At 54.2% G+C, this 16873-nt stretch overlaps 1 protein-coding gene across 1 annotated transcript in view; it reads left to right on the top strand.

Moving 5' to 3' along the window:
• The first annotated feature begins 4821 nt into the window (after positions 1–4821).
• The window catches only part of LOC138749587 (heparin cofactor 2-like), a 33242-nt gene continuing 21190 nt past the window's right edge, over positions 4822–16873 (top strand). Inside the window, exon 1 of the mRNA XM_069911168.1 lies at positions 4822–6057. Within this exon, the coding sequence (XP_069767269.1) occupies positions 5268–6057 (790 nt within the window). The 5' untranslated portion in view covers positions 4822–5267. The remainder of the gene's footprint in view (positions 6058–16873) is intronic.

The following is a 16873-nucleotide window of genomic DNA, read 5'->3' as shown; positions in this document are numbered from 1 at the left end:
AGTCCCAACAGCATATCTGAAAGTACTAGTCAATGAGAAGCTGGAGGGACTCAGCGGGTCAGGCAGCATCCGTGGGGAGAAATGGTCCATCACCCCATCGACTGCTGCAGTTACAGTGCCTGTAATAGGTCTTCTCTGCCTCTTGCCCTCTCAGCCAATGCGCCACAGAGACCAGTCACTTGCCTGTAATTCCATGAACTCCAATAGCAGTAAAGCAGATTTATTGTTGGAGTACTAAATAACATGACATCACATACAACCCTGAGATTCTTTTTCCTGTGGGCCAGACAGAATTTCTACTTATTGGTTATGTTAACTATACTCAAGAAAAAGATACATATACAAAATAAAGAAATAATTAAAAAAAAAAATTCAGCGATAGTGTCCAAAATAAGTCCTTAAATGAGTCCTTGATTGAGTTTGTCGTTGAGGAGTCTGATGGTGGAGGGGTAGCAGCGGTTCCTAAACCTGGTAGGTGAGAATCTTGTGGCCCCTAGACCTCTTTCCCGATGGGAGCAACGAGAACAGAGCGTGTGCTGGGTGGTGAGGGTCCTTGACGATCGCTGCTGCTCTCCGACATCACTATTCCCTACAGTTGTACTCAATAGTGGAGAGGGTTTTGCCTGTGAGGAAATTCATCAAAAGATGCCAATATAAACATCATACAAGAGAGCCTCCAGTTAACTACTTTAGTAACGTCTCCATAAGATTCATTTAGTTTGCCAGATGTCACCTGACCATGTTGAATTTAATTGAATTAATTTAGACATACAGCACAGTAACAGTCCCTTCCAGCCCACAAGCCTGTGCCACCCAAATACCCCAATTAACCTACAACCCCGGTAGGTTTTGAAGGGTGGGGGGAAACTGGAGCACTCGGAGGAAACCCACACAGACACAGGAAGAACATACAAACTCCTTACAGACAGCGCCGGACTCGAGCCTGGGGCTCTGGCACCGTAGTAGTGTTGTAATTACTGCAATTCTAACCGTGCTGCCCCATCACTTGCTCTGATCAGTTGTAAGTTTTCAATCTAATTATAAATTTTAGTAATCTCCCATCCCCAAATGGGAAACTAACTGGTTTCTTCTCTGAATCTTAAGTTGTATAGTGACGTGGGCTCTGATCATTCCAGAGGAGAACATTAGAAACAAGGTCATTCCTGTCATAAAGGGGACACATGACAGTTAACCTGTTAACCTGTTCACAGCACTTCCTGCAAATAGAAATAAAATAAATAAACAGCTGTTTGAAGTGATGCTTGAGGATGAAGCTTGATATCTGGAAGAATTTCACCAACCCTGGTGTAAGAAATATAAGGGCATCTGTTCCATCCATCGCCAATGGGAAATGGCATTCTTCCCGAAGTCTCTAGTTTGGACACTGCACCACTCTCCTATCTCCACAGTGGGACTTGAGCTCACAACCTACAACAGGGCAGCAGACCAGTTTTGGGCTCAGCAACTGAAGGAACCACACAGGCTGTGGGTGACTTGCAGTCGAAGGACCTCCACGGGCTGCAGGAGACTGGCTCATGGGAATTGGGCATCGGAGCTGGGATTCGAGAGAGCGCTGAGGGTATGAAAGGCCTCGGGTGCTGCAGGCCTCCCCATTGTGTCGGAGGTTTGGACCTCTGGAGCTTGGGTTGCCAATGGATCGAACAGGAGTCTGTGCGGCTACAGAGGCTGCGGGAGCACTGGAGGCGAATCCACAGACTCTCAGTGTCTCTGAAGGGTCACTCTTTAACTTCTCTTCCTCCTATTGTTAGGGTCACCAGGCAATGCTCTTTGTTTGCCTTACAGCAGACAAAAGTTGAAGTATATCATGGCCATTACATTTTTATTTATTATTATGTGACAATAAAATGAATCTTTAAACCTTTGAGTGGCTTCCACTGAGTCATGGATGATGCAGTTAACTCAAGCACTGTAGTTGTTTATTACCCCTCTGCTCCCACATGATTTGGGTTCTAAAATTATTTACAAGAACCCCTGCATCAAAAAACAAAATCATACTGGCTCCCAATTCCATTGGTTATCTGATATTTCCTGCTGGGGAGTGTACAAGTCAAAACATTACCCCAACTGATCATTATCTTTAATGTGGTGAGGCCGGAATACGTTCCTTTCCAGCCTCGGTGCCACTCCCAGGGGAACTCTGAGATACATTTATTCATGTGGTTGTGATGCCAGGTTCCATTAGTCACAGCCAAGAAGAGCATCTGCTGGAAAAACAGAGTCAGGTGCAGCAGGATATGAGATGAACAAAACAGAAGAAACATCCTTTCAAATGAATTAACTGCCCGCTCAAAGCACCTTGAGAAGAAAGTGAATTGGCCATCTGCACAATTCATAAATCAACAGCATTTTTATCAGCCAGAATCAATAATCTTTTGAGTACTGAACTGATAACACTTATCTCTCAGCCCATGCATCTTCAGCTGCTAAGCTTCAGACCCCATTTCTATGGAGAATAATGGATATGTGAAGATACTAAATGTGGCCAAGACGTACACTGGAGACAAGCAAAGGGCAATATAACACTTTGCATCTGGATTTCAATCTTCGTGATGTACTGCTAGGATCCGACTCAACTGTTAATTCTATGGAAAATAAGGGACTCCATCTCCTCTCAAATTTCAGCCCTCGCCTCACGAAGGTTATCTGTGTGCAAGAAGGGGGGAGTGGTGTGGGAGACCACACTGATTAGAGCCGGAGTAAAGCACTCACCCAGGCAGACCAAATGCACACATGGACGCAGGAAAAGGACACACACAAAATTACAGAATCTGGACTCTTTTATGTGTGTGTGCTCATACATGCATGAACACACACACACACACACACACACACACACACACACACACACACACACACACACACACACACACACACACACACACACACACACAATTTAGACTTACATAAATATTTGCAGTCAGCCTACAGGATGGAGATTGAAAACTTGACTGAATGATGCACCAGCTACAACCTTGCACTCAATGTCACCAAAACCAAGGAGCTGATTGTTGACTTCAGGAAGGGAAAACTAGAGGTGCACAATCCAGTGATCATGGAGGATCAGAGGTGGAGAGGGTGAGGGTTATATGTGATATGACAATAAATCTGAAACTTAGACTTGCACACACTGACATTCGCACACACTGGACTGTTTGTTTCAGTTGAGGGGATGTCTCCAGACAAGAGTTACGATTGGGAATGCTAATGGCTTCCAGATCGCTTCAGGAGATTGGAACCAAAGGTCGAAGAAGGTGATTTGGATGCCTGGAGCAGTTCATTGCTGGACCGGACAGGAGGCCGCGTGGCTATAGAGGTCACAAGGACGCAAGAGACAGCGGCATCAGAGGAGGTGGTGGGATTCACGGAAACTCGGTGTCTCCGAAGGGACTCTCTTTTGTTTCTCTTTCTAATTTTAACAGGCCACTGGACTACAGCACTTCCGAAGGTTCCACTTATTGTCATGTAATCAGATATAAAAATCTTATATACATGATGTACTTCAACTTTTGCCTGCTGAAAACCAGAGTTGGCATGATCATTGCTCCTCGCTGCTCTGGTGTGACGGTCACTGTGTTGTAGGGTTGTCTCCTACTCTTCTTCTCAGTGGGAATGTGTGGGGGGGGGGTCGGGTCTGGTGGGAGTAATCACGTTTATGTTGCCTTGTGCCAGTCCACTGCTCTCCTCACATTTCTGGTGCCCAACACCGGTCCACCACATTCCCCACATTACTAATGCCCTGCGCCAGTCCACTGCTCTCCCCACATTTCTGGTGCCCGACGCCAGTCCACCTCTCCACTGGAGTCTGTAACCCCTCGTGGTACACTACCCAGCAAAGGTGCTGCCATCTTGGGCATAAACCTCTGTGGTTGCAGGATTTAAAAATTAAACTGTGTTGGCTCCTTTAACAGGCCTTAAAGCCTGTATGGAGTATTTTACATCATGACTAGGAAGTAGAACCCTGCACCATGTCTCTGCTTCCCACTCTCCCGGGTCAAATAAAGCTAAACGTTTGAAGTAAAACACAAAAGTTTGCAGATACTGTGGTTTTTTTAACAAAGCTGAAGATACCTAGCAGATCAACTAGTCTCCTTTATATATAGCAAAGATACATAACCAACATTCATCAACCTAAAAGATTTCTGTTTATATTGTATCTGGCTATAAACAGAAGGATTTACCCAGATGGCAGTGATGTTTGTGGAATAAGGTGGCACTAGATGAAGAGAATAACTGATGCACGTAAGGGCTTGTTCCTCAGAACATCAGGTGGAGCGGGAAATCCTAATCTCTGAGGTCATAACACTAAATCTGCTGGCCCACCTTGGGGCTTCATTTTTCTCACCTTTACAAGGCTTTGGCCTTTGTCACGTAACTCCCAGGCTGGCATTGACCCCCGTCATTACCAACCCCTATCAGGGCATTGAGCTCAAAATCGGTCAGCCCCTGCTCAGCACAGACATTATGGCCCGAAGGGCCTGAGGCTCTGCTGCACTGTTCTCATGTTAAATGTACTTGATGGATTTGCTTCTGTGCTGTAAAGCCACGGAGATTTAAGCAAAAACCTTTCTTTCTTACAGGGAAAAACTTCTCAGTTTCCAACTTGAGTTCACGCTCTCAGGGCTTCCCCGACTAATATGCAACGGTGGCCAGGAATTGCTCTCCTTCCTTCCCACCCCCCCCCCCCCTCCCTCCTCTCTCTCCGAAGCTTCTGCTGACCCCGACAGCACCGGGCAGCGTTCGACAACACCCTGGGGGGTGGGGGAAGAATTGTGAACCGCGCCCTCGACCGAACGGCTGGCAATGCCACGCCGTTCCTTCATCAAGTTGGGGGCCAGCACATCGAGCCCCCATTCGACCAATAAAGTCGGCTGCAAGAGAACTCCCCTCCTGCAATATTTGCTGCAGAATCAAACTCTGCACCGTCACGATGCCCCGCACATGGAGATGGTTAGAGATGGAAAATCACAGGACGGCAATGTTGGAGGGCGCAGACAGTTCTTAATTGATTTCAGTTGTTTGGCCATCATCCTGTGTCTGTGCGGAACCGCGGCGATTTGTTTCACCCTCGGGTTGTGCAACAGCTGGGAGTTTTTAACAAAAAAAAAGTCAATCCAAGAGAAATTGGGACGCGAAATATTTTCAGTCGCGCTGAGAAGGAGCCGGAGACTCGCTGCTTCGACAGAGGGGCTTGAAAAAGAATAGCCAGCGTCTGGTCTGGAAGGGGCAGGTCCCAAAACCGGCAAGTCATGGTTCACGGGCTTTGCTTCATGCTGTGCTTTTTTTGCACAGTCGTCGCCCCCGCGCCTCCAGAGGCTGGACATGTGGGGCCAATGGAGAGCAATACTCTGACAAGAGAGCTCAGGGTCCCCGACTTCGAGGACGATGACTACACGGAGCTTGAAGACTACGAGGAGGAAGAGGATGTCTCCGGCTTTCCTGAAGACCTGTTTCTCAATACAAAGCACCCGGCAGCTTCCAAAGCCTCGGATTCCATACGGAAAAAATTCAAGGGCAAATCTCGGATCCAGCGCCTGGCCTTGGTCAACACCGAGTTTGCGTTCACTTTCTACAGGACCTTGTTGAGATCTCAGTCGGGGCCGAAGAATGTGGTCTTCTCCCCATTTGGGCTGTCCAGCCTGATGGCCATGGTGATGCTGGCCTCTGGCAACAGGACCCAGGGGCAGATCTCCCGAGCGCTCGGCTTTGATCAGTTGGGCCAAGCCAAGCCCGGCTCGGTCCTGCACGATGTCTTCCACAAGCTCATCCACCGGCTCTTCCGACACGACTTTGGGTCCACGCTGAAAGACTTCTCCGGAGTCTACATCAAGGAAGGCCTGCGGATCAGGGAGACCTTCCAGGAGGGGCTCCGGCGGTACTACGGGGCACACGCACAGTCCGTGGACTTCTCGGGACCCCAGCTCGTGGCCAAGCTCAACCAGCTCGTTTCGAGGGCCACAAAGGGGAAGCTCCAGGACGTGGTGGGGGAGATTGACCCCCAGACGGTGATGCTCATCTTCCAGGCCGTCCACTTCAAAGGTCAGTGCTGAAAAGGGCTCCTGTATCGGGGGAGGCGCAGCTCCCTCCACTTCGCCTTGTTAAACAAAAAAGGTTGACCCTACAGACTCGTGGAAAAGCGTGTGTCCACATCACGTTGAATTTGTTACATGGATATCACTTTCGAAGGCGTCGGGAGGGAATCCGCGGTGCGGGCGTCGGGAGCTCCGGCCGGTGGGAAGTGAGAGACGAGGGGCGACCTTTACGCTATTGGGGGGCGGGGAAACCGGTTTCTGGGTCGAGTTTTGCATGGTCTCGACTTTTAGACCAGTATTGACGGCCATCACCATCTGCCTTCTCTCGGGACCATGAGTGGGATGAAATTCCTTCCACAGTGTCCGCAGAAGGCGACGTCTTGCATGAAAGCCAAGTGAACTTCTCTGTCTCTCCAAATAATCTCTTCCATGAATGGAGGCAGCGAATAATTGTGGGAATCTATTTTTAAACTTTAATTTTTATCCTCTCCGTCCTGTCTTCTTTGGCTTAATTTGGACACAGTAGCAGGCCCTTCCAGCCCACAGGCCGGGCTGCCCAATTAACCTCCAAACCCCGTACGTTTTGAAGGGTGGGACCGGTGTGCCCGGAGGAAATCCACGCAATGTGCTTACAGAGAGTGTCGGATTCGAACCCTGCTCGATGGCGCTATAACTGTAGGCCCTCTCAAACTGCTGTGTAAACGAGGGTTAACTGGGCAATTAGAAAGGGTCCGACCCGGTCAACCCCGTCGAAATCCTCGGAGGGAGGTCGGGGAACCCAATTAAACCTCCCCAGGTCACATCCGCAGGTTTATTCCGGTGAAGCCATCGCTGGGTTGGACATTTAATGGGTCGATTTCCCCCTGCACCTTTGCTCCAGTAATCGCACCCGGGTCCCAGGAGGGCTACCCAGGGGCTGCAGATTAAAAGAGGCTAGTGTTGTGCGAACCGTGCCGCCCCCTTTCTGTCCCTGATTTTACATTCAGACCCCTTACTCGAAGTTGCACTTCCTTCCCAGTTGTGGTATTAATTTCACAATCCTTCATTCCCATTAGATTCATTCTCATTGCTTCACTCAGGACACTGAAACCCTAATCCCCCTCACTGGAATGTCATTAACTTGCATTTTTGAAAACTTGTCAAAATAAAGCGAGCTTAATTAAAGGCAGTCAGTAATAGAAGACCTGCAGAGAAAATTATAGTCATTATTAAACAGGCAATAACAATAATAGGTTGCTGGATTCACAGTGAATGTAGATGCTAACATTTCCAAGTACGATACAGCATATTAGTGTTCTAACCTGCCGTTCCCCATGAGAGAACGTGATGCTGTGTCTGAAATAAATCTCAGAACAAGCAGGAGCCGGGCATTTCACTTTGAGCCAGACAGCACGGTACAGGCCCTTCAGCCCAACTCGTCCACACTGGCCAACTTGGCATAATGGGCCAGTCACACCCACCTGCATTGGGTCCATTTGGGAGGCACAGTTGGTGTAGTGATAAGCGGAATGTTGTTACTGCACCAGCGATAGGGACGGGGGTTCAAATCCAGTGCTGTCTGTGAGGAGTTTGGACGTTCTCCCCCATGTCTGCATGGGCTTTCCTCCAGGGGCTCCGGTTCCCTACCACCGTTCGAGATGTACTGGGGGTTGTAGGTCAATTGAGTGTAATTGGGCAGCTCACACTTGGGGGCCGAAAGGGCCCGTTACCATACAATAATGTTTTACTACCTTGCCATCCAACTCCTGCAGCACACCACTTGATGGACAAGTGGAGCCTGCCCCAACTCCTACAGCACACCACTTGATGGACAAGTGGAGCCTGCCCCAACTCCTGCGGCACACCACTTGATGGACAAGTGAAGCCTGCCCCAACTCCTGCGGCACACCACTTGATGGACGAGTGGAGCCTGCCCCAACTCCTGCGGCACACCACTTGATGGACAAGTGGAGCCTGCCCCAACTGCTGCGGCACACCACTTGATGGACAAGTGGAGCCTGCCCCAACTGCTGCGGCACACCACTTGATGGACAAGTGGAGCCTGCCCCAACTCCTGCGGCACACCACTTGATGGACAAGTGGAGCCTGCCCCAACTGCTGTGGCACACCACTTGATGGACGAGTGGAACCTGCCCCAACTCCTGCGGTACACCACTTGATGGACAAGTGGAGCCTGGCCCAACTCCTGTGGCACACCACTTGATGGACGAGTGGAGCCTGCCCCAACTCCTGCGGCACACCACTTGATGGACAAGTGGAGCCTGCCCCAATTCCTGGGGCACACCACTTGATGGACAAGTGGAGCCTGCCTCAACTCCTGCGGCACACCACTTGATGGACAAGTGGAGCCTGCCCCAACTCCTGCGGCACACCACTTGATGGACGAGTGGAGCCTGCCCCTACTCCTGCGGCACACCACTTGATGGACAAGTGGAGCCTGCCCCAACTCCTGCGGCACACCACTTGATGGACGAGTGGAGCCTGCCCCAACTCCTGCGGCACACCACTTGATGGACGAGTGGAGCCTGCCCCAACTCCTGCGGCACACCACTTGATGGACGAGTGGAGCCTGCCCCAACTCCTGCGGCACACCACTTGATGGACGAGTGGAGCCTGCCCCAACTCCTGCGGCACACCACTTGATGGACGAGTAGAGCCTGCCCCAACTCCTGCGGCACACCACTTGATGGACGAGTAGAGCCTGCCCCAACTCCTGCGGCACACCACTTGATACAGGTCTTTAACACCAAAGAAATACCTCTGCCTCTTTTAATGTGTTTAAGGTGCTAATAAATGTAAGGTGTTGCTAGTGAGGACTCAACGTCCACGGAATTAGGAATTTAGTTTACACTTCACGATATTTCCCTGTGGGGAGGTGCTTGACATCCAATTTAAACGCAGCTGGTCCCTAGATTTAAGTTTAACACGGTCACTCGGGTTACCTTAGTTTAAATCAGCCAGTCTCAACCTTTTTTTTTCCAGCTAAGGCACCCTTAGGACTCTGCTCGACGTTTATAGGCTCCCTTCCCCGTGAAGCAGTGAAGTTTTTTTTTCAGTATTCTCTCCTACCGACTACATAAAAGTTATTTTTGTTACGCAAGGTGAAAAGAAAATGAGGCTTTGCAGCCACTGGAATTGCAATGGACATGATGAAATAACCATACAAGACGTTTTTGGAGTGAATAAAATGGATTTACTCTTCATAACCCGTGCAACCTTTTAAAAGCCCAAATCACGTGCTGACACCATCACGCACTGATGTCACATAGTTCGATGCCTTCTGGGAGTTGTCGTTCCACTTCAGTTTTTACTTAAATGCGCCATGGCCACTCTTGAGAATGGCTGGTTTAAATGACTTTTGTCCTGCCTTTGCTCGTGATGCGCCATTCCCAGTCTATTTGACTGGGCCACTTCCAGACATGGTGTGATATGAACCGGATGGGGCATTAAATAGCAACAATCTTGGCCACGGTTGGCACGGTTAGTGTAGCGGTTGGTGCAGTGACCTAGGTCGAATCTTGCACTGTCCATAAGGAGTTTGTAAATTCTCCCCGTAATCTGTGTGGATTTCCTCAGGGTGCTCCAGGTCCCTCCCGCCCACCAAAAACGTGTGGTGTTTGTAGGTTAATTTGGGGTATTTGGTCAGCAGAGGCTGTATCTAAACAAAATATATCCGCTTGCAGAGCAGTCTGAGAAAGAGGGAAAATTCTGATCATATATTACAGCTGGAGAGGGTCCAACATTCACAGATGTGACTCCAATTTGTTGATGTACTGTGGTAAAGGCCAAGTGGGAGATTACATACAACAGGATTTTTTTCCCAATGACACCCCTTCCTCTCCTTATTCCTTCTGGGGTCACAGTTCATCCAGTTCTGCTACCTGAACCACATGCCATCCAAGATCTTCACACCCTCATCCCTAACACACAAAATTGTGATTTTAAAAAAAAAACATACACACAATAAATGTTGGAGGAACTCAGCTGGTCTTGGAGCATCCATAGGAGGTAAAGATAGATTACTGACTTTTCGGATCTGAGCCTTTCTTCCAGGTATGAGTACAAAGCAGGCAGGGGGACGGAGGGAAGGACGGGCAAGGGGCGGAGGGAAGGACGGGCAAGGGGCGGAGGGAAGGACGGGCAAGGGGCGGAGGGAAGGACGGGCAAGGGGCGGAGGGAAGGACGGGCAAGGGGCGGAGGGAAGGACGGGCAAGGGGCGGAGGGAAGGACGGGCAAGGGGCGGAGGGAAGGACGGGCAAGGGGCGGAGGGAAGGACGGGCAAGGGCTGTCAGGGGCGGAGGGAAGGACGGGCAAGGGGCGGAGGGAAGGACGGGCAAGGGGCGGAGGGAAGGACGGGCAAGGGGCGGAGGGAAGGACGGGCAAGGGGCGGAGGGAAGGACGGGCAAGGGGCGGAGGAAGGACGGGCAAGGGGCGGAGGGAAGGACGGGCAAGGGGCGGAGGGAAGGACGGGCAAGGGGCGGAGGGAAGGACGGGCAAGGGGCGGAGGGAAGGACGGGCAAGGGGCGGAGGGAAGGACGGGCAAGGGGCGGAGGGAAGGACGGGCAAGGGGCGGAGGGAAGGACGGGCAAGGGGCGGAGGGAAGGACGGGCAAGGGGCGGAGGGAAGGACGGGCAAGGGGCGGAGGGAAGGACGGGCAAGGGGCGGAGGGAAGGACGGGCAGGGGGCGGAGGGAAGGACGGGCAGGGGGGCGGAGGGAAGGACGGGCAGGGGGCGGAGGGAAGGACGGGCAGGGGGCGGAGGGAAGGACGGGCAGGGGGCGGAGGGAAGGACGGGCAGGGGGCGGAGGGAAGGACGGGCAGGGGGCGGAGGGAAGGACGGGCAGGGGGCGGAGGGAAGGACGGGCAGGGGGGCGGAGGGAAGGACGGGCAGGGGGCGGAGGGAAGGACGGGCAGGGGGCGGAGGGAAGGACGGGCAGGGGGCGGAGGGAAGGACGGGCAGGGGGGCGGAGGGAAGGACGGGCAGGGGCGGAGGGAAGGACGGGCAGGGGGCGGAGGGAAGGACGGGCAGGGGGCGGAGGGAAGGACGGGCAGGGGGCGGAGGGAAGGACGGGCAGGGGGCGGAGGGAAGGACGGGCAGGGGGCGGAGGGAAGGACGGGCAGGGGGCGGAGGGAAGGACGGGCAGGGGGCGGAGGGAAGGACGGGCAGGGGGCGGAGGGAAGGACGGGCAGGGGGCGGAGGGAAGGACGGGCAGGGGGCGGAGGGAAGGACGGGCAGGGGGCGGAGGGAAGGACGGGCAGGGGGCGGAGGGAAGGACGGGCAGGGGGCGGAGGGAAGGACGGGCAGGGGGCGGAGGGAAGGACGGGCAGGGGGCGGAGGGAAGGACGGGCAGGGGGGCGGAGGGAAGGACGGGCAGGGGGCGGAGGGAAGGACGGGCAGGGGGCGGAGGGAAGGACGGGCAGGGGGCGGAGGGAAGGACGGGCAGGGGGCGGAGGGAAGGACGGGCAGGGGGCGGAGGGAAGGACGGGCAGGGGGCGGAGGGAAGGACGGGCAGGGGGCGGAGGGAAGGACGGGCAGGGGGCGGAGGGAAGGACGGGCAGGGGGCGGAGGGAAGGACGGGCAGGGGGCGGAGGGAAGGACGGGCAGGGGGCGGAGGGAAGGACGGGCAGGGGGCGGAGGGAAGGACGGGCAGGGGGCGGAGGGAAGGACGGGCAGGGGGCGGAGGGAAGGACGGGCAGGGGGCGGAGGGAAGGACGGGCAGGGGGCGGAGGGAAGGACGGGCAGGGGGCGGAGGGAAGGACGGGCAGGGGGCGGAGGGAAGGACGGGCAGGGGGCGGAGGGAAGGACGGGCAAGGGGCGGAGGGAAGGACGGGCAAGGGGCGGAGGGAAGGACGGGCAAGGGGCGGAGGGAAGGACGGGCAAGGGGCGGAGGGAAGGACGGGCAAGGGGCGGAGGGAAGGACGGGCAAGGGGCGGAGGGAAGGACGGGCAAGGGGCGGAGGGAAGGACGGGCAAGGGGCGGAGGGAAGGACGGGCAAGGGGCGGAGGGAAGGACGGGCAAGGGGCGGAGGGAAGGACGGGCAAGGGGCGGAGGGAAGGACGGGCAAGGGGCGGAGGGAAGGACGGGCAAGGGGCGGAGGGAAGGACGGGCAAGGGGCGGAGGGAAGGACGGGCAAGGGGCGGAGGGAAGGACGGGCAAGGGGCGGAGGGAAGGACGGGCAAGGGGCGGAGGGAAGGACGGGCAAGGGGCGGAGGGAAGGACGGGCAAGGGGCGGAGGGAAGGACGGGCAAGGGGCGGAGGGAAGGACGGGCAAGGGGCGGAGGGAAGGACGGGCAAGGGGCGGAGGGAAGGACGGGCAAGGGGCGGAGGGAAGGACGGGCAAGGGGCGGAGGGAAGGACGGGCAAGGGGCGGAGGGAAGGACGGGCAAGGGGCGGAGGGAAGGACGGGCAAGGGGCGGAGGGAAGGACGGGCAAGGGGCGGAGGGAAGGACGGGCAAGGGGCGGAGGGAAGGACGGGCAAGGGGCGGAGGGAAGGACGGGCAAGGGGCGGAGGGAAGGACGGGCAAGGGGCGGAGGGAAGGACGGGCAAGGGGCGGAGGGAAGGACGGGCAAGGGGCGGAGGGAAGGACGGGCAAGGGGCGGAGGGAAGGACGGGCAAGGGGCGGAGGGAAGGACGGGCAAGGGGCGGAGGGAAGGACGGGCAAGGGGCGGAGGGAAGGACGGGCAAGGGGCGGAGGGAAGGACGGGCAAGGGGCGGAGGGAAGGACGGGCAAGGGGCGGAGGGAAGGACGGGCAAGGGGCGGAGGGAAGGACGGGCAAGGGGCGGAGGGAAGGACGGGCAAGGGGCGGAGGGAAGGACGGGCAAGGGGCGGAGGGAAGGACGGGCAAGGGGCGGAGGGAAGGACGGGCAAGGGGCGGAGGGAAGGACGGGCAAGGGGCGGAGGGAAGGACGGGCAAGGGGCGGAGGGAAGGACGGGCAAGGGGCGGAGGGAAGGACGGGCAAGGGGCGGAGGGAAGGACGGGCAAGGGGCGGAGGGAAGGACGGGCAAGGGGCGGAGGGAAGGACGGGCAAGGGGCGGAGGGAAGGACGGGCAAGGGGCGGAGGGAAGGACGGGCAAGGGGCGGAGGGAAGGACGGGCAAGGGGCGGAGGGAAGGACGGGCAAGGGGCGGAGGGAAGGACGGGCAAGGGGCGGAGGGAAGGACGGGCAAGGGGCGGAGGGAAGGACGGGCAAGGGGCGGAGGGAAGGACGGGCAAGGGGCGGAGGGAAGGACGGGCAAGGGGCGGAGGGAAGGACGGGCAAGGGGCGGAGGGAAGGACGGGCAAGGGGCGGAGGGAAGGACGGGCAAGGGGCGGAGGGAAGGACGGGCAAGGGGCGGAGGGAAGGACGGGCAAGGGGCGGAGGGAAGGACGGGCAAGGGGCGGAGGGAAGGACGGGCAAGGGGCGGAGGGAAGGACGGGCAAGGGGCGGAGGGAAGGACGGGCAAGGGGCGGAGGGAAGGACGGGCAAGGGGCGGAGGGAAGGACGGGCAAGGGGCGGAGGGAAGGACGGGCAAGGGGCGGAGGGAAGGACGGGCAAGGGGCGGAGGGAAGGACGGGCAAGGGGCGGAGGGAAGGACGGGCAAGGGGCGGAGGGAAGGACGGGCAAGGGGCGGAGGGAAGGACGGGCAAGGGGCGGAGGGAAGGACGGGCAAGGGGCGGAGGGAAGGACGGGCAGGCCAATTGGATATGGATGGGACACCGGACAGAGAAAAGGTGAGAATTGGCTTGGTGAGTGGGGTTGTTTGGGGATCTGTGGAAGCAGAGCTGGGGGAAGAGGAGTTTTTTGGGGCTCTGCTTCGTTCTGGTATCCATTCTTCTCCCCCCAGCCTTTTACTCAGGTCCCAAATACCGTTAATATAGCTACCTCCTGTGGACGCTGCGAGACCAGCCAAGTTCCCCCAGAATCTGTTTTTACTATAATCACAGCGTTTGGAGACTTTCGTGCTTTATTACAAAACGATGCGAGTTGAAAATCTCTACGTGACTCACCAAATGTTTTGTCCTTTGCCAAACACTTTCCAGAAAGGAGATCGCCCCGAATTTTTTCTTCTCTTTGACAACTGGTGCTTAATTGTGATAAAAGCAGTTAATTCGGTTTAGACAAGGTGGTCTTAGAACAGTTGGAACATAATTGAGATCATGTTCATTCCAACTATCGTCACAGACTTCCTAATGAATCCATAATTGGGCTTACCTGAGGTAAGTAATACTGATGAATTAGGTCCATGGAAGTCAAAATATTAATAAAGCAGTCACAACCCAGAGGAGTGATTCAAAGCAACAGGTTCCTGTCAATGTCTTTTCTCAGTTCCACAAATAACCCATTTCTTTCTCTCTTGTGAGTGTTCCCTCTCTCTCTCTTCGCTCCTCTCTTTTCCTTTCTTCCTTTCTTTCTCCTCCTCCTCTCTCTCTCTTCCCCCTTTCTCCCCTCCCTCTCTGAATAGATAGAAGAACCTCAAGCTATGATGTCATTGCAGTAAATATTTTTCCTTATTATACACTGGAGCCTAGAGGTGTTATTGCCAGAGTATGTACTTGACATCACATACAACCCTGAGTTTTTTCCTGCGGGTGAAGTAGAATTACTGTACACGTAAACAAATAATCTGTGCAAACTGCGCAGCAGAGAGAAAAAGATTAAAAGAAAGTCCAATAGTAAGAGTGTTGTTGAGGAGTCTGATGGTGGAAGGGGACCAGCTGTTCCTGAACCTGGTGGGGCGAGTCTTGTGGCACCTTCTAGCCCAGAATCTATTCCCAATTACGTATCCATTCACCTGCACTGAGGGGGAATTTACAGCGTCCAATTCACCTACTGCTACATCTTTGGTTTGCACACAGCACAAAACTGTGGACATGCAAACTCCACACAGAAAGCACCTGAGGTCAGGACTGAAGTCCCAGGAGCTATGAGGCCATGGTACTAATTTCCTTGCTACCGATGCCAGCAAAGATTTGACATAAATTTAACATTACTCCTCTCCCTCTCGTATTAATGCTTATTGCATCCCATTTGATGTTGAATAATGTAATGATTCACTTTATACATGGAACTATAAATATCGAGAACGTCTCCCAGCAACCGTTGTACATGTACCTACAAATACAGATACAAACACAATTTCTTAACTCTTCCAAGAATAGTGATAGAGGAAGGCTCTTTCCCAGATCAGACAATTCAGCTTCATTGTGCCACCTTAGGCTTGCCTTGGTGTTGTGCTTGAGTGTGAAGTTCTCGCACATTTGCTGCTTCACCCGAGGTTTCCTCTCTGGATGAATAGCAGGCAAAACATTTGCACAGGATCACCACTTGCATTGATATCCTTGTAGCAGAGTTTCTGAACAACATTTTGAAGTTAGAGGAGATTTAAGGTCCAAGAGGCAGGAAACAGATGCAGAGAGTGCATGTTGCTGAAGTCTTGCATGGCAAATTTCTCTATAGCACGTATCCTACCACAGTAGCAAAACACAAAGTCTGCAGATACTGTGATTGAAGTAAAAATATAATGTTTCAGATGGCAGCGGCGATGGAGCGGACCTTTGAGGAGTGAGGGAGTGGCGATGAAGCGCTCCCGCAGGGTCCAGCCACCCAGTCGACTACCATCAGTGCCAAACATGGATTGAACGGTCCGTTGAGGGCGTCGACGGGGGTTTTTATTTGAAATCCCATGATACAGGTCTGCGCCCCAGATGGTGGTGCCTGTTAATTGGTAGCAGCCACAAGGGGCTGCAGACTCCGGGGAAGCAGAGGACTGGAGCAGGGCACCAGAGGATGGGAAGATTACGCACCATCTGAGAGGGAGAAGCAGAGGAGATGCCCCATGGGGATGGTGACCACAGCAGTGGACCAGTGAGGGGGCTCTGCGGCTGAGGACCAGCTTGTGCGGCGAGCTGCTGGAAATTGCAGTTGGAAGACTCTCGCTGGACTGCAGACTGCTCGAGCTGGCTGGAGAGGCGCCAGATATCGGAAACAGGATGCAAGGAGGTGCTGAGGGCGTTGAAGGAAGCATTCCTGACCGTGTCAGAGGGTTTGAATCTGGAGCTCAGGTTGCCAATGGTTTGGACTGGCTGCAGAAGCACTGGAGGTGAATCTATGGACTCTTGGGGGGCACTTTTTTTTTGCTTCTCTCTCCCTCTGTCTGACTGTAGGAACTGTAAGAGGCGCTTAGGCAATTCCTGCCGGTGGCAAATCTGTCTGCCTTGCAGCAGGTAAAAAGAAATTTCATCTACTAGGACACTTTTTGCTATGATAATAAACTGAATCTTGAATCATGAACGTATATGCTGAAGGGCTCAAGTTTGAAATGTTAGTTATGTATCTTAACCTTTACTATGTAAAGCCAACTGTTTGACCTGCTGAGTTTCTCCAGCATTGCGTTTGTACTTCTACCTGTACTGACAATAACCACAGCAGCAGTGCGAGGATAAGGCAGCTGTAATAAACTAATATGTACACTAAGAGGTCTTGTCTCTCTGCAAGACAAACCTGGAAGGTTAGACTATAGCTCTGGACTGCTTGAGAGACAAGGTCACTGGGATGACCCCTGGTGACCCAGTAGTGTAATTACATCTCGCCACACTACCAACAGTAGTTTCTGTTTTAATTGGATATTTCTTTGGCTTGGCTTCGCGGACGAAGATTTATGGAGGGGGTAAAAGTCCACGTCAGCTGCAGGCTCGTTTGTGGCTGACAAGTCCGATGCAGGACAGGCAGACACGGTTGCAGCGGCTGCAGGGGAAAATTGGTTGGTTGGGGTTGGGGTTGGGTGTTGGGTTTTTCCTCCTTTGCCTTTTGTCAGTGAGGTGGGCTCTGCGGTCTTCTTCAAA

This window comes from Narcine bancroftii, chromosome 14 (genome assembly GCF_036971445.1).
Source record: "Narcine bancroftii isolate sNarBan1 chromosome 14, sNarBan1.hap1, whole genome shotgun sequence".
Taxonomy (NCBI): Eukaryota; Metazoa; Chordata; class Chondrichthyes; order Torpediniformes; family Narcinidae; genus Narcine; species Narcine bancroftii.
This window is presented reverse-complemented; position numbering and strand designations above follow the sequence as displayed.